Source organism: Crotalus tigris, unplaced genomic scaffold (assembly GCF_016545835.1).
Source record: "Crotalus tigris isolate CLP2741 ecotype Arizona unplaced genomic scaffold, ASM1654583v1 scf7180000018825.4774228, whole genome shotgun sequence".
Taxonomy (NCBI): Eukaryota; Metazoa; Chordata; class Lepidosauria; order Squamata; family Viperidae; genus Crotalus; species Crotalus tigris.
The window spans coordinates 3,441,951-3,467,511 of record NW_024097215.1 but is presented as its reverse complement, the minus strand read 5'-3'; the positions used below and the strand labels follow the sequence as shown (position 1 = coordinate 3,467,511).

Below are 25,561 nucleotides of genomic sequence, written 5' to 3'. Positions count from 1 at the left end.
TTATCTAGAAGCACTTTAGCTTCTTCATTCTCTATTACTTTGTCTATTTTTGTGATGCCATCAGTTCTTGCTTGCAGGCAAATACTATTTCTTGCAGATCTTTCAATATGACATTTTTGCTATTTTTTGGATGTCGTTCTTTGTGCTCAATCTGTGAACACATTTATTATTATTATTATTATTTAATAATAATTAGTCTTCTTAAGGTTTTTAAAGCATGGTATTTCTGTCAGACTTGAACATTTTGCTTCCCATCGAAATGGCAGTGGGAGCAAACTTTACTGATGTTTTGTGAGATTGGTGACATTTATTATTTTCATCATTTGATTTGCGGGCCATCTAGAGATGCGTCATTGTGGCGGTGCAGAAATACGGGAAATAAACAGGCAATGAACTCCAATTTCTATACTTCATCAATCTGCTCCCTGATAATAACTGATGTGCGTCTGTGTGTAATGCTTGTGTAGCTTATCTTACACACAAGACTTTCTGCTTTATGGAATGATGTCATTGTTGGCTTATAGTGGTGGATGAGTACCGAGAGTGGAGTTATCATGATTTCTATGAGTTTGTTTTTTTCTTTTTTAATAATATTAAACTACAGATTTAGCCTGAGTAGTTTGGTAGCATCAGGATGAATGAAATGGATGAATGCACGAACCTCCAGAAAGCCAATGAGATGCTGCAGGAGAGGAGAGACTGCTGAGCCAATCATGCTGTCACTCCCAAAGATAAAATATATTCCCCAAACTTCATGCCCAGTTTTGCCAGTGCTCTGCTGACGTTCTGAAATACCAATTCTAATTAGTTCATCTTAAGAAGCAAAAGCTCGACTCATAAAATTATTGTCACAGCCATAAAATTATCCATCCTTTTAAAACTATCCATAGGCACTTAACTCCCTGACCCCCATCTAACTCACTGAGTGCAGCGGGTCTGACTGGAATATAAAAACTCCTGAAGCCAACTTTTCACTCTGACTTAACTTCAAGCCTGGGGAAAAATGAAGGAACAAAGAACTGAAGTTCATCTCAAGATGCTAGGAGTGAAAAACCAGGGCAAAAACTGTGAACACCCACCACTGCCGTTTAAGAATTAATATGATAAAAACTGTTTACTGTGCATAATGATATTTAGTGCGATTGTGGCATTATTCAAGCAACTATCTAACTTTTACAGTAGACGTCTCCAACCCCCAACCAGTCCGTGGCCAGTTAGGGACCAGGCCACACAGCTAGAGGTAAGCAGCAGGCGAGCGAGCATGCACAAGCAAGGTATCTAGGTTGTGTGTTCTCCTCCTCCACCCCCTCCCCCCAGGGTGGAAAAATTGTCTTCCACCAAACTGCAGCCTGGTTCCCAAAAATTTGGGGGCTGCTCTTTTCCAGTTCCCCCTGGGACTGACATGCACACAGAATGACTAACTCAGTGGTTCTCAACCTATGGGTCGGGACCCCATTTGGGGTCAAACGACCATTTCACGGGGGTCGCCAAACAATGCAGTCCGCCATTTTTTTCCCCCTTTTCCTTAGCTGTGCTACTCCCTTTTATTCTATTGGCTTTTGAAAGCCAATAGAAGAGAGTCTCTTGAATAGAGTCTAATTTTATTGGCTTTCAAAAGCCAATAGGAATTGTCCAGGCTGTCTCTGCCCTGCTGAGCCCGCCAAAAGTCCCATTCTGCAAACGGTGCTGCACCAGTTGAGCAGTCCTCGACTTATGACCGGTTGAGTAGTCCTCGACTTACGACCGGTGTGGGGGTCGCGGCATTAAAAAGGTTGAGAACCACTGGACTAACTGCTCAGAAATATCCCTGCCATCAAAATGGCCCAGGACTGGGCTAGAACTATATAAAGTTAGGTTTTATTAAAGTTTTTAATCTTTTAAAAATTTAAATTAATAATTTTCTCCTTTCTAATGCCTTCATTTCTGAGACGAAATGAGAAAAACTCTGCAAATCAAAGCAAATCAGTGCTCCTCTGGTTACTTCTTTCTCTATTAACCAATCAAATGCTCCAGAAATCTGCAGGTAGGGGGAAAAAAATGGAATAATCTGGAGTGGGAAAGAGCTGGCCAAAAAACTGAATAGGCTAATTGCATAGGGCAACTCTGCAATTGTCAACAATTATCTTTGTGTCTCAGCTTCCAATACCATGAAATGAAACTAGCAGGCTAAGAATTATGACAGGGATGTTACAATGTACCTGGAGGTAATCAACTGAGGAAGGCAGTTCTAGCTTTAAAGTTCATTTAAAATGGAGATGACAGGATTGAGCAGAGCTAAATGAGATCTCCTTGGAGGCTGCAGTTCAGCCAAACTGTGGCTCAAATGTTGGCAAACCGAGGCCTCTGCCGGCAAAAGATAAAAAGACATATGAGAAAATGGCTTATAGGCACCCTGGTCTCACTGTAGCTTCCTGCAGGGTAAAAATCCATGGGAGGATGTGTCATCCTTCCAGCTAATCACCAAACTAGCAAGCCAGATGTAATGCAGGCTGGTTACTTCTGTTCATCCTATAAGTAGTATTATACTAGAACTGTTGGGAGGAGGCTGGTGAAAAGATTGCAAAACGCTCCACAACCACACCAGGCCTTTGAGTGGGCATCATAACATGGAAGAACCCAAAATGTATACTTCAATATTTGAAATTATCAGAGTGGGCAATACTTAACACCCAGGAATGTAAAACTAGTTTGTTAAAAATAGCCAAATCGTCATTTTCCTCAGGTCAGTTTCCATTCCCTAGACCAGGGGTAGGCAACCTTGGCTCTTTTATGACTCATGGACTTCAGCTCCCAGAATTCCCGAGCCAGCTATGCTGGGAGTTGAAGTCCATGAGTCATAAAAGAGCCAAGGTTGCCTCCCCCTGCCCTAGACCATTGGCTTTAATGGAGAAGAATGTATGTTGATCTATGGTGTAGCAAAACACAGAACTCAAATCAGCCTTGTCCCCTTAGAGGTCTCTGAAGTTTAGATGACCTAAGCCAGGGTTCCCCAACCCCCAGTCTGTGGACTGGTACTGGGCCACGGCATGCCAGCAACCGGTCCGCACAAACAAGCAAAGCCCCATCCGCGAGATGCAGGCAGCACACAAAACCACACACTCTCTGGCCCGTGGAAAAACCTCTCTCCATGGAACCAGTCCCTGGTGCGCAAAAGGTTGGGGAACTCTGACCTAAACAGTCTAAAGGAATAAGCAAAATAATTGAGAAAAAAGGAGGACACTTGTCAGCCCATGTCTAGGTTGTTGAAGCTTAACAAACCAGCAAAAGAATGCACTTAAAGGACTCTGATTCCAATAAGGAAAGTCAAAGGCGTCAACGTAGTGGGAAAACTCTGGCTTTTGAACACCTTCAATGAATACCTTCCCCACCATCAATCATGTCCTGTGCAGTGCTGTCATTGCTCTCCCTCTTTTATGTTGTGAAGTCAATCTCTCCCCAGCCACTTCCTCTTTTCCTTTCAAAACAGTAAAGGTTTTTGACCCAGGGTCCAGGGAACTAACCAGAGCAGACTGGACAATGCGGATCATCCAGTCTGTGTAATTGATAGAGTTGGACACTTGGGTCCTGGAAATCATCATCATCGTCATCTCACTATTAATGGATTTGGAGATGGAGTGGGAGGAATCTGAAAAGTTAAAAAAAAAAAAAAAGAGGTTTATTCTAGTTCTCTCATATACCAGTGGAGGAAAGAGTCCTATAACAATCCAAAGAATTCATCTGGGAACTAGGCTGAAATATAAACAAAATCTATTTATCTCCAGTAGGGTTATTGTATGTTGATCTAGCATCTATTGACCAATGGAACCCACTGCTTAGAAATACATCTTTTCTCAGCTATGCAAGAATAAAAACTTCACAACCTTGAACATTGAAATGGTTCGGTTCAAGAGGAAGCATCCTTTTGATTGTCATGAAAAGAGTCGGCTTTTAAAAGATGACAGCATTTTAACTGGTCGATGCTCTTTTGCTCTCAGTAACACAGTCGCTTTTTGCTGCAGCCTTATGTCAGGAATCACACTTTGAGTCATTCTACCTGGGGCATCAGAAGATGTATGTTGAAGATTTACAACAGAACTAATGAAAAGGGTGGTTGCTTTAGTATAGAAATGGGAGCAAACACTTTTCAACTTCTGTATTTATTTTTTTTTTACTGGTGGTATCCAACATACATGTCAAGACCAAAATCCAGGATTCACCCAAACGGAATTTATAGCTTTATGACTGGGCTACCGCCCTTCTTGCTCTGATAATAATATTATTAGAAATGTTTTTTACTAATAACTCAGCCATTTCATCGCATGAACCTAATGCCTCCTTTGTGAGGGATACTGGGCCTCACAAAGTTGCTTCTGAAATCACGTCTACATTCGAAACTGAATTACAGAATTCATTACCACAGGTTGCAGTGATGGCCACTGCCAAGTTCATTCCACTGAAGAGCTATTCAAAAGTTATAGGACTTAATGGATGCTTGCTAATTCAAAAGAAGCAGACCTCAAATACCATCTCTCGGGTAGTGACAGTAGATGTGAGCAATTTTCTTCTGGTTGATGCTTGCTAGGCTCTCGAATCAATCTGGCTGGCCACTCTGGGACCCAAAATGTTGGACTAAATGATCTTTGGCTCTGTCCAGGCTGGCTCCTCAGTGCCCATGGACGAGTCATTTGCTCTGGTCTATAAAGCATCCTTCAACTCTATTTTATGGAATGCTAGAATGAGGCTGAAAAGCAGCCATTCTTCTAATGCCAGATGAAGCTCTGATCCAAAGTGGGTATGGCAGAGAGCAAAGGCCGGGCTAGATATTTCCATCAGACAAGGCATTCAACTAATTGAATCTCTCTTGCCTGCTCACTGAGGCGCAAAGGTGTGGGAGGCTGAAAGGCCTCCATCACTCAGTCGCAGCATTGGAAATCAATAGGTCATTCCTCCCTCCTCTACCTCCGCTCGTTATAAACTTGAAGGCTGAAGGTTCGGGGGAAAATTCATTGAGTCTTTGGTTATTTGGACTCACAGGGACCCACACAAGCAGAAGTGACAGGAAAAGTTAGGTTCCCTCCTTCAAAATCAGATGACTTTCAGCAAAACTACTCAGTACAAAAGAACAAGAAACAGAAATGAGAACGATTAAACCATTGTTCAGAGTAACATATTTCAGTTGCAACATGGCAGAAGTGGGTCAGGTAAGATGAACCTGTTGCACCTGATCAACCAAGCTCACGTGCCTTTTGCAACAGAAGAGATGGTGGGAGGGGGGGAGATTGACAGCAGCTTGCTAAGTCACAGTTTGGCATGAGTTTGAAACCCCAACAGCCGTCATTCTTTTATCTGAAAAAAGTTTTCAAAGCTTCAGAATCTCCCATTTCCCACTGACCACTTGCACAACAACTGCTAGGTGGCCCCTCCTATAAATAAAGGTAGCGATAAAGTAAAAAAATGCAACTGCTACTATTGGTTATCTAGGTACATTACAGACCTACATATACCCTACTTTGTCTCCTTCTCCTAGGCCTAGAGCTTCTTTCCAACTGACCAGAAATCTTGGCCTTAAAGTAATATTTGCCTGGTCATTTTCCAACTGATATTTCTCTGTCTGCATTCTCAGCTGGATACCATGTCTTTAGCACCAGTCAGAATGCAAACCAAAACATGTACCATTTTAAAGTCCTGGTTCGAATCCAAGTGACTTCAGCCCTGAACCAGAGCTGCTTTCTGACCAATTCCTCAATTTTAAGAGGAGACAGGCACAACTTGTTCTTTTCCACACCAAGAAATGCTACCTGGGCCTATTGAATTTTCCCAGGGAAGGTGGGTGAAAATTGAGTCTGGTTTCTTCTAAAAAAAATCAAATCAAAAATAGGATGGAAAGAACATAAGCATCTTCCTTTTCTAAAAAGATGAAAGTAGGCGAGTTGTCTGTTTCTACAGATGATTGGCAAGGACCACAGCTTTCCTGAATTAGACTTCTAGCACTGAAAAAGAATCCAAAATTCACCGCATCCCAAACACCAAACTCCAGCCAAAGCAGGAAAGCTACTGCTTTAGTATTCCTGGTAGATCGCCCTCCACTTTGGAGCAACAAGACTTGTCATTCATTCCCTGTTGGATAGAAGTAGGGACCAGCTGGGCTTCTTCTGGTGCAGCTATCCTGCCTTTTCCTGGCTTAACAGAAGCCTTCCAGTTCTCAGCTGGTTGCATATACTTGGTTTCCATCTCCTCCACCCAATCAGTGCTCCATTCCCACACAGGAAGGGGATGTGATCCAAGCCTCTGTTGCACTTCTTCTGAGCTCTTCATGGGAGCCTGGGGATGCAGGAGGCCATCCAGAGGAGATACAGGAGGCAAAAAACCTGCAGAGGAGAAGAGAATAGGCACATGATCACCACCTAAGCATCAGAAGATAAGAAGTGGAGCTTCCAAGAGCCCCAAAGTACCGTGAAAACTGTGATGTGAAGCCATGTCCTTTAGATTAGAATGGAGAGAGAGCCAAATCTTCTCTCCACCATGAAGCTTATGGATTGATTGACAACATGCTGCTATCTCTCAGCTCAGGCAGGATATTGCAAGTGCAAAATTAGTATGTCCACCACCTTGAGCTTCTGGAGGACATAAAAGCAACAAATAACTATAATGGCCCATTATAGCACAGGCGAAGCTTCAACTGTCTGCGTAAGTGCACCCAGGGGAAACACATGGTGTGTACAGAAATAGGCACTATTTTGTTTAGCCTTCAACAATCCAGTGACCTCAGGACTGCAAGTCCCAACATTCCCAGCCAGAGATGCTTTAGAACACTCTAGCTAATTTGCAAGGTTGACCAGAATTTTTGGAATAATTCCTGGAATGGGGGAAGGGCTAAATGTATGGAATATTTTGGGTGACCACGAATAGTTCCTCTATTTCTAAGGAGTGTTTCATGCAGAACATAAATTTATGTCAGCGAAAAGGCAAAAAAGAGAGAGAGAAAAAAAACCCACTGCAAAGTACCTTGAGTATCTTTAATGGATTCCAAATGGATATATGTGTGCATTTCAAGGAAATGATCAACAGGGTAAAATTCAAGTCACAATTAATTTATAGCTAGCAAATTACAGATGCCTGAGGCTTTCAGTTCATGCTTCCATTCCATTGATGGCCTCCTGTCTGCAGCTGAACATCAATTGGATGCCATCATGTATTATTATTATTTGTTTCATTTTCCTTTGTTTGGGCTGTGCGTAAACATGTGGACCAATCCATTGTTAATATATAGATGGAAAGACAATGATGCACTTTTCTGCAATTTGCAATACAGTTCTTGGCCCAGCAAGGGGAAAAAAAAAAAACAGGCACATTTGTGCTTTCAGGGAAAGGTGATTATAGAAAAAGTTACTTTAATATTTCCCCAGTTATTTCTCAAGTTACAAAGATATGGAAGCAGCAAGGCAAAGGAGATTAAAATGGAACCCCTGAAATTGCAATGGGTTGAAAAAGAGAGTGATCTAATGTCTTCTGAAAATGCAGCTAGTTCAGGTGATCCTGTCTAAAGTGGTTCTGGATAAAGAGACATTCAAAGGTTGAAACCCCTCATCCCCCCCCCCCTGGAAATTTCAAATTGCCCTGATCCTAAATCCTTTTTTGTTTTGCACTGCAGGAATTGGAACACAAAATACAGGAATCTGGTTGTGAGATAGAGAGGGCTATAAGGATCAAGCAGCTTAAGGCTGGATGACAAAGAGGGACCTGGCTGAGTAACTGACAGAGCCGGGAAAAGCTTCAAAGGAATCAATTAGAGAAGATGGAAATCTCATCTTAGTCTTTGAGGGACGGTACATAGGAGCAGCCAGCTGGCTGTTTTGCTCCAGGACTGCATATTTGTACCTGGAAGCCTTTTTGGTTTTTTTGCTCCTTCTCCTTCTTCTGAATTTGCCTTTTTTTTTTTTTTTTTTTTTTTTTTTTTTTTTGCTTCCTTGCTTGTGCCATCACTTTGGCATTCTCAGCTACACAATATGTAGAAGGAGAGAGGGGGGAAAAAAACCCAAAGCAAAATCCTTATTCTAACAGCAACAGAGAATTACTGCAGTGATAAATCAAGTTCTGCTTTCCCGGCTGCCTACATTATTATCAGGAACAGAGATTGAATGGAAGTGCCCAGACCTGAACAGAAGATACCATATAAATCAAATCTTCTGTCCTTTCTAGAGCACACACACACACACACACACACACACACACACAAACCCACTCCATTTCGCTCTCCCAAAGACCATCCTTGGGCAGGTCAAGGGAACTGACTCTGCTTCCACACTTGTAGGAAAAGGGGGGAAAGATCCTGGTTTCACCTGCCAATATCTTGGGCCACCAAGTTAACTAACAATTAATGGTGTTGCAACAACTGGCAAGGATCTCAATTTTATTTAACTGAACCGAACCAAAGTGCATTGAAATGTTTTACTTCTCAACAAGTTGCAAATCTTCAGCTTTTCTAGCACAAGAGAAGCCATATCTCTGTTGATAATCCAGCCTCGGTGATTCACGCTGGGTAAGAAGCCAGAAAACTTGCTTTCTGCTGGGTTTCTTTATCCTAATATTGTTGTGACTGACAGATAATGATTCTTCAGAATTTCAAGCAGGAGATTTATCTTAGATCCCCCTGGATGCAAAGTAAGTGCGCTTCGATCAAGCTTTCCTCCAATCCTTCATTCTGCTCTTGTTTTCTAGCACTTTTAACTTCTTTGAAAAAAAAAAAAAATGAATGCCATGCAGAAAACTTCTGAAAATGTTTTCCACTAGTTCTCATCCCTTAGATGAAAGTGAGCTTGCTTTTGACATTTTTTTTCAAAGGAACAGAGAGGGATGGTGAATTTCCTAGGACTGGAATTTGTTATTTTCTCACTTAGCAATGAAATGGACTAGAAATGAAACGTTCTGTTTTGCAATGGTCAATCTGCCACCCTGGATTTCCATACCTTCATTTTTTAAAAAAAATGAAAAAAAAAATATTATGAATGATGTCTTCTTAGAATTTTTGTTTTGCAGATTTTGTTTGTTTGTTTGTTTGTTTGTTTGTTTTAGATTTAGGGAACTTCAGAGAGTTGGAGGATGGATAATAGCAAAGCACCCTAGAGAAGCATCCTCCCCCCATCTCCAACCGTAATGTCTGGTCAAAAATATCACCAAGAGAAGTGGAAAAGTAGTTCTCAGTCCTATGGGGATTAAAATAGGAAAGAAGAAGCTTGTTTCTTAGGCACACAATTAGCACAGTCCAAAATTTAAAAGCGGAATGCTAGGATTAGCGTTTGAACTGGAAATGTGCTGAAGGCACATTCTGGAATCCCAGATGACCAAGGCATCATGCTCAATAGTAGTAACTGTGAGAGGGACTTCGGAGTCCTAGTAGACAATCACCTAAATATGAGCCAGCAGTGTGCTGCAGCTGCCAAAAAGGCCAACACAGTGCTAGGCTGCATTAACAGAGGGATAGAATCAGGTGAAGTATTAATGCCACTCTACAATGCCTTGGTAAGGCCACACTTGGAATACTGCATCCAGTTTTGGTCACCACGATGTAAAAAAGATGTTGAGACTCTAGAAAGAGTACAGAGAAGAGCAACAAAGATGATTAGGGGACTGGAGGCTAAAACATATAAGGAACGGTTGCGAGAATTGGGTATGTCTAGTTTAACGAAGAGAAGGACAAGGGGGGACATGAGAGCAGTATTCCAATATCTCAGGGGCTGCCATAAAGAAGAGGGAGTCAAGCTATTTTCCAAAGCACCTGAAAGCAGGACAAGAAGCAACGGGTGGAAACTAATCAAGGAGAGAAGCAACCTAGAACTTCCTGACAGTGAGAACAATTAATCAATGGAACAGCCTGCCTCCAGAAGCAGTAAATGCTCCAACACTGGAAGTTTTTAAGAAGAGACTGGACAGCCATTTATCCGAAATGGTGTAGGGTTTCCTGCCTGAGCAGAGGGTTGAACTAGATGACCTCCAAGGTTCCTTCCAACTTTACTACTATTACTAAGGAGGTCTGCTCCACAGACTCACCAACTTTGCAAGTATATATCTCTTGTCCTGTAATGGAGCACAGATAACATTCAAACAGAGTTTGGGGGTTCCCTCCAATGTGATCAAGGGAAGAGCCAGAGGCTATTACCTGTCAAAGGTCTGTCAGCTTCCTTCTTGGTCAGCCCAAAGCAGAAACTGTCCACTGCCACTGCCAGGGCTTGAGCAAAATTGGCATCTAAGAGGAAGGAACCATCTGAAGAGCTGACCAGGCTGCAGCGAGTGCTGGTGCCATTGTCCTCTGAAACAGATCCCCAGCCATTCACCAGGGAGCCTCCAAGGGAAGCCTCGTCTTCACTCAGGCTGGATGATGGAGTTTGACAGGAAGTGTGGAAGAATTTGGTGGATGAACAGGGACCTTCCACCATGTTGGGATCCTCATCTTCATCCAGCGCCTCATTTTCCAGCAGCTCAATGGCCAGAGGACCACAGATATATCCATAGCTATGGGATGGAAAGAGGATGTGGGAAGTAGTTGAGTCACTGTCATCCGGCTCCCTTGGAAGAAAGGGGGGACAATGCTGGTGTTAGAACCTGAATAATAATGACAATAATAGCAACAGCAGCAATAGCACTTAGACTTATATACCGCTTCACAGTGCTTTATAGTCCTCTCTAAGTGGTTTACAGAGTCCATATATTGCCCCCAACAGTCTGGGTCCTCATTTTACTGACCTCAGAAGGATGAAAGGCTGAGTCAACCTTGAACCAGTCAGGATCAAACTCCTGGCAGTGAGCAGTGAGTTAGCCTGCAATAATGCATTCTAACCACTGGGTCACCACAGCAGCCACAACAATTGCCCCAGCAAATGAACAAAGCAAAATCCCAAAATAACTGGAGCACCTCTTGAATACCGTCACTGACATTGAAAAAAAAATCAGTCAATTGCAAAAGGCATCTTTACTTAGAACAGCTTTTATCCTGCCACAATATCTTTGAACACCAACTTCTGAGAGCAACATTGGTCTAGTGCAGGTCCTTGGATAAGACTCGATAGATGGATAACAATGCCAAATCCAGTCTAAACATCTGCCTGATTGGGCCGCAAACCATAATAGCCAAAGCAGTAGCTACAACAGCTGCACTAGCAAATGAACAAAATTAGGGCAAAGAGTTCAGCATCCGATGAGGAAAGGCACTAAATGTGTTCTGGCACTGATTACAGTTTCTAAAAATGGCAAATGGATGGTGATGGGGCCTGCAGTGAATGCTGAGAGGGGAATTGCTAATTTTCATCCTTGCAGCAACCTGAGCTCAAACTTCAATCCATCGTTGTTGTTTTTTAATCCGGTCATAAACTAGCAAATAAAACAAGAAAATCGCAATTCATTAGGGTCAAAAGAAAAAAAATGCACTGTGTTGTAATACCACTGCATCAAGATTCATAACAAAATATAAACAAACAAACAAACAAGCACCCTGTGAATGCATCAGAAAAATAAAAGCTTCCAACTCTTCAATCAGAACTGAAGAAGCGTCTTCGATGAGAAGCGAAACATTTTCAAGGGAAAAAACCACCAAAGTCCAGTTGCCTTTTGGAAAAGCACCTTTGGGACAACCATGACCTGGATGATTGAGAGTCTTCATAGACATTTTCAAAGGAGGGCAGCCAAGTTAGAGGAAGAGATTTCAGCCTGGAAATGCTATAGTTGTATCCATCTGACTGCTCTTTAGAAGGCCAGATCCTGAAGGTGAAACTCAAGTACTTTGGCCACCTAATGAGAAGGAAGGACTCCCTGGAGAAGAGCCTAATGCTGGGAAAGATTGAGGGCAATAGAAGAAGGGAACGACAGAGAATGAGGTGGCTGGAGGGAGTCACTGAAGCAGTGAGCTTAAATGGACTCCAGAAGATGGTAGAGGACAGGAAGACCTGGAGGAACGGGGTTGCGATGGGTCGGACATGACTTCGCAACTAACAACATCATCCACCTATGATGGCAGTCATCACCAGAGAAAGAGGACTTTTCTGTGGCAAATCTTTCTTGCAGCTTTTCCACCACCATTTCTGATGTTGTCAATTAAAAGGATCCCTAACACACACACACACACACACACACACACACACACACCAGTTTCAGACAGGATAAGGGGTGTAGTAGTGAAGGGAAGCAGATGGAACCATCTCCTTCTTCCCACTTAATTGCTGGAGGTCTTCAGCCAGTGGTGAAGAAGGAACACACATCACTCCATGTGATGAGTTGTTTGGATTCATTCTGTCACAACTCCAAGAGTTAAACAACAGAAAATATAAGAAAGGAAAATCTGTTGTGCGTCTGTCTCCCATCAAACTGCCCAGTCATTTTCTCTCATGCAAGCCCAGACGAACTGAATGGATTAGGGATGTGTGTGTGTGAGTGTGTGTGTTGCTTATCTACAAAAATGGAATGAAACAATCCACAGCAGGTTACAGTGCTAACAAACAGCCTTAAGGGTTACTTGCTACTCCGATTATTTATTCTGTCCATACCAAGACTTTCCACCAACATACACTGCCATTAAAGTCATGCCATTAAAAGTCATGCTATTAAAAAGTACTATAGTAAGTACTTTGAAATCTTTTTTTTTTTTCCTTAAAAATTGTACCCTTTTTGCTATGGATCCTGGGCACAAACCCTCCTGACTAATGCTGTCCTTAAAAGCTTTATTGGAAAAATAATAATGTTTTTATTATATTGTCTGCTTAATCATCTTCATTTTGCCAATTGCTTTCTTTAGTCAATGCTGCCCAATAAATAACTGGTAAGCTGAGAAAGAATTTAACCTTTCTACTAAGCATGCATGATCTCTTAAACCAGTGTTTCTTAACTGGAAAATATGTGGACTTCAACTCCCAGAATTCCCAAGCCACCATACCGGCTAACTGGGGGAAGGGAATCTGGGAGTTGAAGTCCATGCATCTCCTAGTTGACAAGGTTGAAAAACACTGTCTTAAGCAAATGCAAATAATCCCATGCTAGAGACTGGCCACAGATCTCCATAGAAATAACATTGCTGTTTACTGTACTGAAGAGAGGAGAAATGTAGGTGAAAATGCTGGCTCAGCTACCGAGACCCAGAAAGGAAAACCAATATTATAGAGGACTATTTTGGCTAGCAACCATGTGAGAGTCTGGATTCCTCATCAGCTCAGTTAAAATACAAGGTCACCGAGGATGTTAAATTAACAAGATGGATGCCACTTAAACAAGGACATGTTGTTCTTCACTTCATTTCTTTATTTAGAAAATGTACAGGGCCACCCTTCTTCAATAAATAACTCTGCGAGGCTGGTCATCAAGACAGAAGAAAAAAAAACCTGCATGATAAAACTCTATAGAACAAAACAAAACTGCAATTAAAAGAATAAACAAAATATAACAAAGGCTTCGCACGACTAACCAACAAGATAAGAACGTACATATTTTTTTCCACTAACACCGTGACCGTAATTTCTGGGATAATCCATAGTTGAATACTCCTCAATATTTCTCTCATTGGAAAAGACTCTGATGTTGGGAAAGACGGAAGGCAAGAGGAGAAAGGGAGGATGAAGATGAGATGATGAGAGGATGATTAGAGAGTGTCTTAATTAGAGAGTGTCTTGATTAGATAGTGTCATTGACGCATTAGGCAAACTCTAGGAGACAGTGGAGGACAGTGGGGCCTGGCATGCTATGCTCCACAGGGTCACAAAGAGTCCGACACAACTTAGCAATTTAACAACAACAACAGTGTTTCTACATTTCAATCTAATTCACTCCATAATCATCTTGCTGTTCTGGTAAGGAAACCTTACCACTTACGGTACTCCACTTATTTATTTATTTATTTATTTATTTATTTATTTATTTATTTATTTATTTATTTATGAGACTTATATACCGCTTATGGAGCTGGGTATGGAAGACTTACAGAGTCCTATCCCCATTACCTTTCTTTAACAGGTAAATGTATTAGTTCACTTTAAATGTGGTAGAGAAATCCACCCAACGTGAGGGCCTTTGCTGAAGTAGAACCCGCTGGATATTTGCCCCCAAATCCCACCTAGAAAGAAAGAGCCCATCGCTCTTTTCATTCTGACCTAGGAGATCTTCAGTTCCTAGGTTCCAGACCTAACAAAGAATCCCACAAAATCCAAGTTAAAAGTTATTAGGTATTTCAGTCATCAAGGGAGGCATTTGCATAGCAACCAAATCCTCTCTCCCCCTGTCTTACCAATCTATAGGGCACAATATATGTATGAATAACTGTCTGCTGGGGTTTTTCACCACTCCATAACCACAGCTCAGATCTGACATTTTTGTCACCAGCCCTGAATGCAACTGCCTCCAGATCAAACACTGCACTCAACCCACATCCTGCCCTAAAGTTTTCAGAAATAGCAGACTAGCATTAAAAGAAGGTGTGGCGAATGCTCCAGAAAGCCCACCTCAGAGGTAAGGGGGACCACAAAGGCTTCCAAGACTGGGCCTATCCTCCTGAACACAAAAGGGGCAAACAAGTTGATGCAGATCTGCTTGTGTTGTGTCTCAGTACTTGGCCATGTGGAATTCTTCAAGACTTTGGGGTGAGGGACCAAGCCACAGATTTTTGCAACTCGTTCCAAAAAAATGTTTGGAATAAGAATAATGTGTTAAAATAAAATATTAGTTTTCTTATTGGGCAGTTGTATTTTGGAGACTGTAGATTGTAATGTAGTAAGGTAATTTAATGTAAAAAGAGCTCTGAGCGTGGTTGATCAAGTACCTCTCTTTTTTGCGGGTGCTCTGGAACTTCTGTTGCAAATGGATTGCACATATCCAGCGTAGAAAGAACACTTAGCCCAAGAACTCTAAGCAACTCTGGCTTCATAATGGCTTGGATTTCAGAACTGTGTTATTTTAAAATCCAGTTCTGCCTACTTACATGGATGCTTTGGATGGTGGCATCTACAGGCAGATGAGCACAAAAGATTGTCTCTGAAATTTCCATCATCCATGAGAAATTCATTAAAGCAGCCCATTTCCTACAACTGTATAGTAGAAGGAATGTAAAACTCCATGGCAGTGTTTTTCAACTGTGACAGCCTGAAGAGGTGTGAACTTCAAATCCCAGAATTCCCTAGCCAGCATGCTTTGGCTGAGGAATTCTGGGGGTTGACCTCCACACCTCTTCATGATGCTGAGGTTGAGAAACACTGGTCTATACGGGAGATGGAATGGGAAATCACAGACACAATAACTAATAGTAAGTCTTCTAATAGTTATAGTTCTATTAAATTGCAGGGGCAGTAGCAGAACACTAAAATGGGTGTTTTGCAGTAAAACTAAGTTAAGCATTTGGAATAGCTTTTGAATGCTTAGGCTACAACTTTAACAAGATTTTTTTTCTCTCGCATAAATCACTTAGCTTGTCCCTGCAGAAGATAGAGTTTTATATTTTTCAAAACTAAAATAACCCTGCCACTTCAGGCACAAAGGAAGTATACTAGTACATTTTTCTGTGCCTCAAGAGGAGATGTGGCTTGGAATGTCACAGGCGCCCAGAATCAGCTGAAGATTGTTAAACATTGCCGGAAACATTAAGTTGGCAGCCGTTAGCCTGCCTAGGGTTTACAAAGAGCTGTAATTATCTCAGTGGAGTCACTGTGCTTCCCATAAAATCTGCTACTTCGTGTCACAGCCCGTTACCAAAGTGTAAGGACTCAGCCTTATGGGACAAGCTTCCTCAAACCACCAAAGCAGCAGTTATTGGACATTTGTTTCAGCAGTTGGTAGGCTGGAGCTGGGGCTTTATGAGGTCTTTGGGTCTCCATGGAGTCTTGCCTGTCTACAAGGCGAAGTCCCAAAAGTGCTTTTTCAAAAGGCAACTGGACTTTATTTGTTTTTGCTTGAAGATGTTTCACTTCTCATCCAAGAAGCTTCTTGGGTTCTGACTGAATAGTGGAGAATGGAAGGATTTATATTCCTTGCAGTCATCTGGTCATTAGTATTCTTTCTGAGAGTCATTGAAGCTACTTGGAGGTTTACCTGTGCCCTCAGGGTCAGCTCAATAGTGCAAATGGGTGTGGAACCTTCTTAGAACTGAAGGTTCTGTATTGTAAATACTCATATTTACAACCATGACCTGGATGACTGAGAATCTCCATAGACATACAAGTTGAAGAGAAAGAGGCATAGAATCAGACCGGGATGTGGCCAATATTCACGGATAATCCTGAAGCCACAAGGCCAGATGTACCACTGACCACCTCTGCATTCTTTCATTAGGAAGAGCTTGACTCAACCACTACTTTGTGTTGAGAATGTTAAAGAATAACCAAGTTTCAATTTTAATATTTGCAGAGTTTCCATTTATGATTTCCATTTTTTTCTGACTATAAATACATATATAAATGGAATCTGCATGTAGGCACGTAACTGGGAATTAAAAATAACCTAAAAATTTATAGCATGCAAAAAAGGAGAACATATTGGGCAAAATAATACATTAAAATAAATATGCCATATGCCATCTTATGTGCACTTGTTTAAAAATAAAGCTCTTGAAGCAAAAATAGAATGATTCAAAATTAGGATTAGATGAAGGGGACACGGACGGAATACTAAATCTGAAAGATGCATCAAACTCCATGTTTCTAAACGCAAGGGGCCTACTGTTTAGGGTCTAGGACAATTCCCATGGCCAACTCAGCACAGGAACTCCACATGGCCAACTTGCCATGGCCAACTCACTGTGGCCAACTCACTGTGGGACAACTCTCCATAGCCAATTCAACACAGGACAACTCACCACAAAACAAGGACAGGACACTAACATCAAAGAAATGGGGGAATAGAATAATTAAAGAAACGATACAAAATGAAATGTGAATGACAAAAATTAAAATATTTTTTTTAAATTATTTTAAATACTTAAATTGAATTGTTGAATTGTCCCACCACACGTTGTCCTGCCTTGAGTTGGCCGTGGTGAGCTGACCATGGCGAATTGGTCTCATCAAGTTGTCCCATGCTGGACTATGCCTGTTCTCACATAAACTCTTCATACTGAACGTTGAACTTTAATGTTTGGTAGATGTTTACCTTTGACAATCAGTTTCTGTGCTGAGTTCTAGGTATTCTGCTACCTCTTCTGGGGTAAGAACTGTTTCCTGGTCATCGCTGAGAGATAGAGGGACTGAAACTCCAGAAAGCTGGTTGTAAGGCAAGGTGGGGAAGGATTGGTTTTCATCTGGAGACTCTTTGATCGTCTTCACAGAATCCTTATCCAACTGCTGATTCATGAGGTCCTCTGGAGGATCAAGATAGCATGTACAGGAGCACCTGAGAAACAGACAGTAAATAACTGGCAAATAATTTCTCTCTTTAAATCAATGACAAAACAACAAGTCAAAATATGACAAAAGAGGCCATTTCTCTATGCTTTCAGCTAATTTTGTTTTGAAGAGTATACATACACGTTTTGGTGCATGTGAGTGGGAATTGTAGAATTTGTGGTCTTGATTACAAACCTGAGGGTCCCAGGGAAGACTGATCTAGCATCTTAGAGTCCGGATTCCCTTCAAGTCCTCTCACTTATGAGCATTTGAATACTAGTAACTTAGAAATGTGAACATTTTTCATACTCCTTTTCTCCTCAGGGGTGGCACGATGGCTCAGTGGTTAAGATGCTGGTCTTGTCAGCTGGAAAGTCGACAGCCCAGGTTTGAGACCCGAGCATTGCACAATGGGGTGAGCTCCCGTTACTTGCCCCAGCTCCTGCTCACCTAGCAGTTTGAAAGCATACGAATGCGAGTAGATAAATAGGTACCACTTTGATGGAAGGGTAGCAGAGCTCCGTGATGTCATGCTGGCCACATGACTACAGAAAGGTCATGCTGGCTCAATGACCTTGAAATGGAGGTGAGCACTGCCCCTAGAGTTGGCAACAACTAGCGGAGTAAAATATGCAGGGACTCCTTTACCTTTACTCCTTCCCAGCATATCAAGCTAGGTAGCAACCACCTGACAGTGTATCCAGCCTACCATTTTCACCTCCTTGGCCCAGTTACATATTTATAGCAGATTTCCTGAACTGAAGATCTCTCTTTTACAAGTCTGCCAGGAGTGAGTGATTTCAGAATGGGAAGTGTGCCTGGCTGAGGAATTCTGGGAGTTGAAGTCCACAAGTCATAAAAGGGCCACATTTGAAGACCCCTGGGCTACACCATCACTTGTAAAGCTGTCCCTCAGCCCTTCTCTCTATCTCTCCCTACCCCTAAAGAGCAAAGTTAGCAACAGCCTTTGTCACTTGCACGTCAGTACATTGTGCCTGCCACCTTACACAAACCTGAAACAAGCACCTTAAAAATAACATTCCTGTGTGAAGTCCAATAAAAGGTTCCAGGTGTTGCCACAGTTCTATTCTCAAAGAACTGGAAATGATACTTTTCCAGTTACGCATTTCATTTACGTTGTTAGGAATATAGAATAACAGAGTGGGAAGGGACCTTGGAGGTCATCTAGTCCAACTCCCTGCTCAGGCAGGAGACCCTATACCATTTCAGACAAATGGCTGTCCAGTCTCTTCTTGAAAACCTCCAGTATTGGAGCAACCCACAACCCACAGGCAAGTCATTCCACTGATTAATTGTTCTAACTGTCACGAAATTTCTCCTCAGTTCTAGATTGGTTCTCTCCTTGATTTCCATCCATTAGATCTCAGAACTTAAAAGTCAGCATCTTGCTGGCTCACATAATGATGGGCAGCGGTGAAGATCATTCAGGCAACATAGACACTACCAGGCTGCTGTTATTACCTAGAAGTCATCTACTTGTTCTAACAAAACAAAACAAACATACCACTTAGTTGAGCAGGCAGACTGGGTAGCACAAAACCTATTCAAATTTCAGCTACAGCTGTCAACTTACATTCCAAGGGACATCACACAGATATCCACTCAACAAGACAATTGTTAGAGGAAATTAAAATGAGTCTGCTTCATCCTTAAGACACCTCTCTCTCTGCTCAAGCCTGTCTCTGGATATTTGTTGCTTGTCTTGAGTTTAGCAACATTATATGAATGCTTCTATTGGATTTTATGTAATTGCTTAACTCATGCTTTATATTTTTACTTGGTACATCACAAAGGATTTATGCTAACCATAAGTGACTTAGAAAGATTTTTAAATCAATAAATAAAATTAAGTAACTCCATTTCCTCTCTGCTACAAAATGCTGCAGTGTCAGAAAGCCAGAGGAGATGGGGCAGAGTCACTAAGAGGCAGCAGTATGTTCACTTCTAAACATCTTCTAGACAGTTTTAGAGAGAGGAGCAATCAAAATAGCTGTGACGCTTCTGTTCACATACCCTTTCTGTATATTAGAAGTATAGTTTTTAGGTTCTTACATTCAACACTCCCCTAATATTATGTGTTCTTAAATAGAAAGAAGTTTTTAAAAAGGAACTCCCATCATTCAATCTAACAATTATAACAGAATAACAGAGTTGGAAGGGATCTTGGGGGTCTTCTAATCCATCCACCCTAATAATATCTATTAGGGCAGAAAGTTCTAGTCTGGCAAGATTGCCATTAGACGTAGACTAATAAAGGAGGAGGAGGGTAGAATAACATGTTTTCAATCCAACTGGTCTTCACATCATAGACCTAGTGTAACACTGTGGATCTAAATTGCCTTAATGAGACAAAACATTCACTTGGAAATGGCCATCGCAGAATTTACACATGTAAGACAGATACCATGCTTTGTAAATAGAGAAGCAAGATGTAGAATCATGTTGACTTATTCTGTTTAACCTATATAATCCTAATCAGATATATAGACAGTGGAATTCATCCATCCAGCTCAGAGATTAGTTCCATACTCAACCAGCTCTTTGGGCAAGCAAACATATTTTGCCTGCTGAACAAAAGGGGCAAGCGTTTTATGTGAAATAGGATCTGTCCCCCTTTTTCTCTTACTTAAGTGTATCTGTAATCTTGGGATCATCTGAACTAGTGGACTTATCAACCTTTTCTTCTCCATGACCAGAAAGCAAAGTTTGGGACATGCGCAGCAGCCTGATGTCAAAGATAGGAGAAACCCCAGGAAATGTACCTCTGTCACTCCCATTACACAAGCCCTACTCTGCTCTCCTTTGCAACCAAATGAATTTTCAATAGAGTGGTCAATTATTGTGTAATTGCCCATAAATTTAGAATGACACCAAAATTATTTCATGCAAGATCCAAGGGCAACGTTTTTCTCTACATAAATGTGGGAATTCAAAGGGGCAGCAAAAAGAAAAAAGGATGGAGTCAGCTGATATTTCACTAATGGATTGATTTACACGCCTGGAATGATAATTGCCCATTTACTTAAATAGCTGGGCACTTGAACAGAGGGCTGCCCCGTCCAATGAGAAATGTTCCCTTCTAGCCAGGCAAGGATTCATCCCATGATTTGTAGCTTTTTAAGTGCAAAATAGGGAGACAGGATACTTGGGATTCATTTCCCAACCACATTTGTCCCTGCCACCCTGATGATCCATCATAAGGGGTGCCTGTGAATAATATGCAAAATATGTAGATTTGCCTACTTGGTGCTAGAGGAAGTAGCAGGCAATTTATTCTAACATCTGGCACAACCAGAAGATGAGTCAGCATAGGGTGAACTCTGGGTTTGCTGCAAGGTGGCTCTCTATCAAAAGTTAGATGAGAAGCAGAAAAGATGCTGTTCAGCAAGGAGTTGCAAGCCAGCCACCATCTTGTTAATTCTCACCTGAGCTTTCTTCAAGTATCATGAGCAAAACAGTGGAGTTGAAGTATTGGGTCATCAGTTGTTAGCCTAACTCAGATGTGTCAAACTCGCAATGTCACGTGATGTGTCGTGACGTATTGTGACTTTCCCCCCATTGCCGGCAATGGGGTAGGCACGGTTTTGGTGTGATGCATCCAGTTCATGGGCCAGCAATTTGACACCCGTGGCCTAACTGACTGGGAGGAAAAGTGTTTTAAAAACAATGTCTTCTTAGTGCTCTTTAACAGTTATTAACAGAATAACAGAGCTGGAATGGATCTTGGAGGTCTTCTAGTCCAACTCCCTGCTCAGAGCTTGGTTGTTTGCATGTAGATGTTTCATTACCAAACTAGGAAACATCGTGATTAGGGGACTGGAGGCTAAAACGTATAAGGAACGGTTGCTGGAATTGGATATGTCTAGTTTAATGAAGAGAAGGACGAGGGGGGACAGGATAGCAGTGTGCCAATATCTCAGGGGCTGCCACAAAGAAGAGGGAGTGAAGCTATTCTCCAAAGCGCCTGAAGGCAGGACAAGAAACTAACCAGAGAGAGAAGCAACCTAGAACTAAGGAGAAACTTCCTGACAGTTAGAACAATTAATCAGTGGAACAATCTGCCTCCAGAAGCGGTGAATGCTCCAACGCTGGAAGTTTTTAAGAAGAGACTGGACAGTCATTTGTCTGAAATGGTATAGGGTTTCCTGCTTGAGCAGGACTAGATGACCTCCAAGGTCCCTTCCAGCTTTATTATTATTATTAGTGCCAGTGAGTGTGAGGTTTGCTCCCTGTATGTACGGTAGCTTGCCTGCCAATGTTGGTAGGGATGTGGGTTTCTCCTTGATTAGCTCCTCCTCCTTATCAGGGAGAAAACAACGCCCTCCACAACACTGGTAGTAGGGTAAGCCACTGTATATACAAGGAGCTAACCCCACACTTACTAACACTGATGATGTTACCTAGTTAACTAATGAAACATCTGCAGGCAAACCACCAAGTTCAGAGAGCACCGGGGATTCCCATAATTTAACCCTGACCTATATATATTCACTTCTATTGATATCTTGATTTAATTCAAGTTCTTTTTTTAAAAAAATATTAATGTTGGTACTTGGTTTAAAAATGCAATCCGTAATATTTAGGATCCTGCTTCAGAGCATTCATTAATTGCTGTGAGTTCTACACTGCTCCAGTCTGAGATAATCCAGCATTTCTGAGGTTTACATCCTCTTAATGTACTATACAAGGTAGAACGAGGATTGCAGAAAGAGGCTCTGAGATTAAGATAAACAACCCAAACATTCAGATCCCGTCTTACTCTTGCTTGGTGCTGGAATCTTGGACAGCTTGGAAACCGGGTGGGACAGGAGGAGGCGGTGGCAGTGAAGTGCCGTTTTGTGAACTGCACAGCGAGAACTTTGAAGAGCTGTGGGTTTTTAGCACCTTTCTTGCCCTCCCTAAGAAGGAACAAAAAGAGAGAGAGAGAAAAAAGATCAACAAACTGCAACTTTTCCCACCATCCTCGCTTCACATTTGTCAGCTGGCTCAAACAATCAGCTCCCTTGCTGATATCCAAATCAAAATATACCCTTCCACTTTCGTGTCTTTAAATCATTACTATTATTCATGTATAATGGACTTTTTCCAAAATGATCAAAATGAGCAGTGCGCAATGGCTTAAAACAGTTTTGAAAAGGAGTAAACAATACAGGACCCCATACAATAATAACAACAGGTTGGGAAACACACACACACACACACACACACACACACACACTCATTGGAGAAGCACATAAATTGGTTTGCTTCCTTTCCACCTGCAGCAAATGAGAGATGAGCCAACTTGTAGAAAACGGCAAACGTATTTCCCTCTGAAAGTCTCATTAAATAGTCACCCAAAGCCTCTCTGGGTGGGTAGATCCAATCCAGATCAGGATAAATCTCATGAGTCCATCAAAGAAAGAAGAGGAGAGGTTCAAATAAATGCCAACTGGGTTTTGGACAAGCTGATCAGGCACATCATTTTCTGTAGCGATGGGGAAAAGATTAAAACCATAACACCTTATAGCATTACTCACAAGCTGGTTTTTACCATTAGGCGTCTTCTGTACGTCACAATTGTACAGAAGATGCCCATAGAGGCTCAAGAAATGGAAGGAAACATAGTTCAGGCTATAACTTATCTGTCATTGCTTGCTTGTTTGCTAAAGCAGATACAGTACCTTCCTTGATTTTTAAACCAGGGGACTCTCCCCTCATCCCACCCCACTCCCCAGATCAGTCCTGTCACAAATCAGGTCCATTATGTGCTCAGTTCTGGACTTCAGCAGGTAACTGGTGCTAAACAAGTTTTAAATCAAAAGAAGGAGAAGAAAAGAATGTGAGTCGTGCCTCGTGAAGGTTTTCTTTGCTTGTGACATTTAGGCTGAAATCACACATGCATTTTTAAACTGCTTTAATTAGCACTCCTACATGTCAATTAAGGTGTGTTGTCACCGTTTCCAAGTTCTGTTATCCCTGTTTTAGAAGGCACCAGGAAAAGATATTCCCTTGGCTATTCTACACCAGATGCTGACCCCAGATGCTTCATTACCTGCCCAGCCCTCGTGCAACACCCTGATGCAGTCCCCCGAGTATGTTTCAAATTGGTGTTAATTGCTGCTGTCTTCTCTCCCTATCTTTCTACTGGTCATCTACATAAACAAGGTCAAGGGAAAACCCTGTCAGTTTCCCTGGACAAGAAAGAAGGAGCTTGTTGGTAGAAGTCTGCACCAATGACAACGTCTGACAATGTTCTTCAACCATGTTTGGAACTGGAATGGGAGACAATCTAGGCTCAGCACTTGTTTACACAGCTAGCTGTCCTCCAAATGTCCAGACTGGAGCTCCTAAGAAGCAGATGGAAGTTGGGACTTCTCTTAGGTTCTCTCTAACACTGATTTGTCCCAGGTTATAAATGCAAAAAAAAAAAAAAAAAAAAAGCAGCAGTAACAAAAACATTACAACCTTGAAAACTAGAATAGTAAAGAGCAGATCAAAGAGAAAGAGAAATTTACTCATGACTCATGGAGTCATGCTGGCTCAGGAACTCTGGGAGTTGAAGCCCACAAGTCATGAAAGGGCCACCATTCCCTATCCCTGGTCTAAGGGATTGCTTCTCTTGTTATGAACCTGACTGTCCATTTACATATGCAGATGGTGATGGTGTCCTCTCAACACCAAGCTAATTCGTATCATCTACAGAAGATAATGCAGAAGATCTTTTCCAGTGTCCTTCCCAAACTATGGATTCTACCCTCTTGCCCTCTTGAGTATTCTTTCCGAAGGAAAAAAATAGTCATCTTCTAAGGAAATACATTTGTGAATACAAGCCCGAGACATTTCCTTAGCTTGCTTATCGGCAGAAGGAAATAAAATATGAAATATGTTAAATGGCGTGTGTAGGCAGGCAACTAGTATTAGAGCAATGATTTGGTCCACTCTGCTGCTTCTGACTGGGCTTTTGATTTGGCACCAGATTACTCAAAGAAGCACTTTCCTCTCTTCCTGGCTGCCCTTGGAACTCATCAACAGAGACCTTTTTAATCTGCCCCTTGCATCAGTGGGTCAGTAAAAAGTGGATCACCCTTTTTATAATGGCCCTAAAGTGCATCTGGGGAGGGTTCGCCAGCTTTGTTTTAGCTTTTCAACAAAACTCTGAAGATTCTATTATTCTTGTTGATTTAGGAACCACTCACTTTCTCATATCATTATCCTGATGGACTCTTTGGATCTTACCCTTAAATGCATCTTAAACATAATTTGGATTTGTCATTGTCTTCTTCATGGATGGATGGACAAACAGCCCAAAGTCACCCAGTTGGCTCCCGTGCCTAAGGTGGGATTAGAACTGGATCTCCTACTCCCACTCCAGCAACTTAACCATCATACCACCCTTCCTGCAACCTGAAAGAGTAAATTGCAAGGGCAGCTTTATTGCATGATTATCCTGCAAATAGAAACTGGTCTTTCATCGGGGCATTTGAGCACTTTGAGAGCACACACAATACAAACCAGCTATTTACAACTATTTGTAAAGCCCTTTTGGGAGTCACACCATCCAATACTTTCTCCCAGAATATCCAACTTGGCCAGATCGGCTGCTCATCATAGACACAACTTCATGAATAACTGAGAAGGATCTATGGACACAGGATACTTGGGAAAGATGTGATGGAGACCTTGCACATAAATTACAAGGAAAGTCCTCATCAGCAATAATGCCGGTGCCTCATTAAGCATTTGAAAGGGCTTCTGAGTGGCCTCTTGGTTGGAGAATCAACTTCTCAGCTCAAGGCTCATCTGGCAATGGGAATCCCATAATGAAGCAATGGCAGCAAAGCACAGAAGTACACAAGGAGTTGCATATATTTAGCACCAGAGCAGACTATATAAACACACTGTTCAAATAGTACCTAATAGTCTTACTTTCGGTTTTAGAGCTCTTTAAAGCTGAACTATTGAGAATCGGGCCAGTATTTAAACACCAGAGTTCAACAAACATTAAAGAGAAAGAAACCTTGGTTTTTTTCAGAGAATACAAGCTTTGCATTTAGATATATTCAAAAAATCTCATGCATTTTTTGCTTCCTGATCATTTTCTTTGGGTGTAGGTAGTAAAGGAAAGCCTTCCTTCCTTCCTTTCATCCATCCATCCATCCATCCATCCATCCATCCAACATATCAAGAACTGATTATCACCTTGGTTTTTTCAGAGAATACAAGCTTTGCATTTAGAT

The 25,561-nt window shown here is 41.7% G+C and overlaps 1 protein-coding gene across 1 annotated transcript in view; it reads right to left on the bottom strand.

Annotated features, from left to right (window-relative positions):
- Positions 1 to 4,120: 4,120 nt before the first annotated feature.
- The window catches only part of ROBO4 (roundabout guidance receptor 4), a 49,567-nt gene continuing 28,126 nt past the window's right edge, over positions 4,121 to 25,561 (bottom strand). The window contains exons 16-19 of the mRNA XM_039356521.1: positions 22,102 to 22,240; positions 17,089 to 17,328; positions 10,136 to 10,542; positions 4,121 to 6,347 (exon numbers count right to left, since the gene is read on the bottom strand). Coding sequence (XP_039212455.1) covers positions 6,031 to 6,347; positions 10,136 to 10,542; positions 17,089 to 17,328; positions 22,102 to 22,240 — 1,103 coding nt within the window. The 3' untranslated portion in view covers positions 4,121 to 6,030. The remainder of the gene's footprint in view (positions 6,348 to 10,135; positions 10,543 to 17,088; positions 17,329 to 22,101; positions 22,241 to 25,561) is intronic.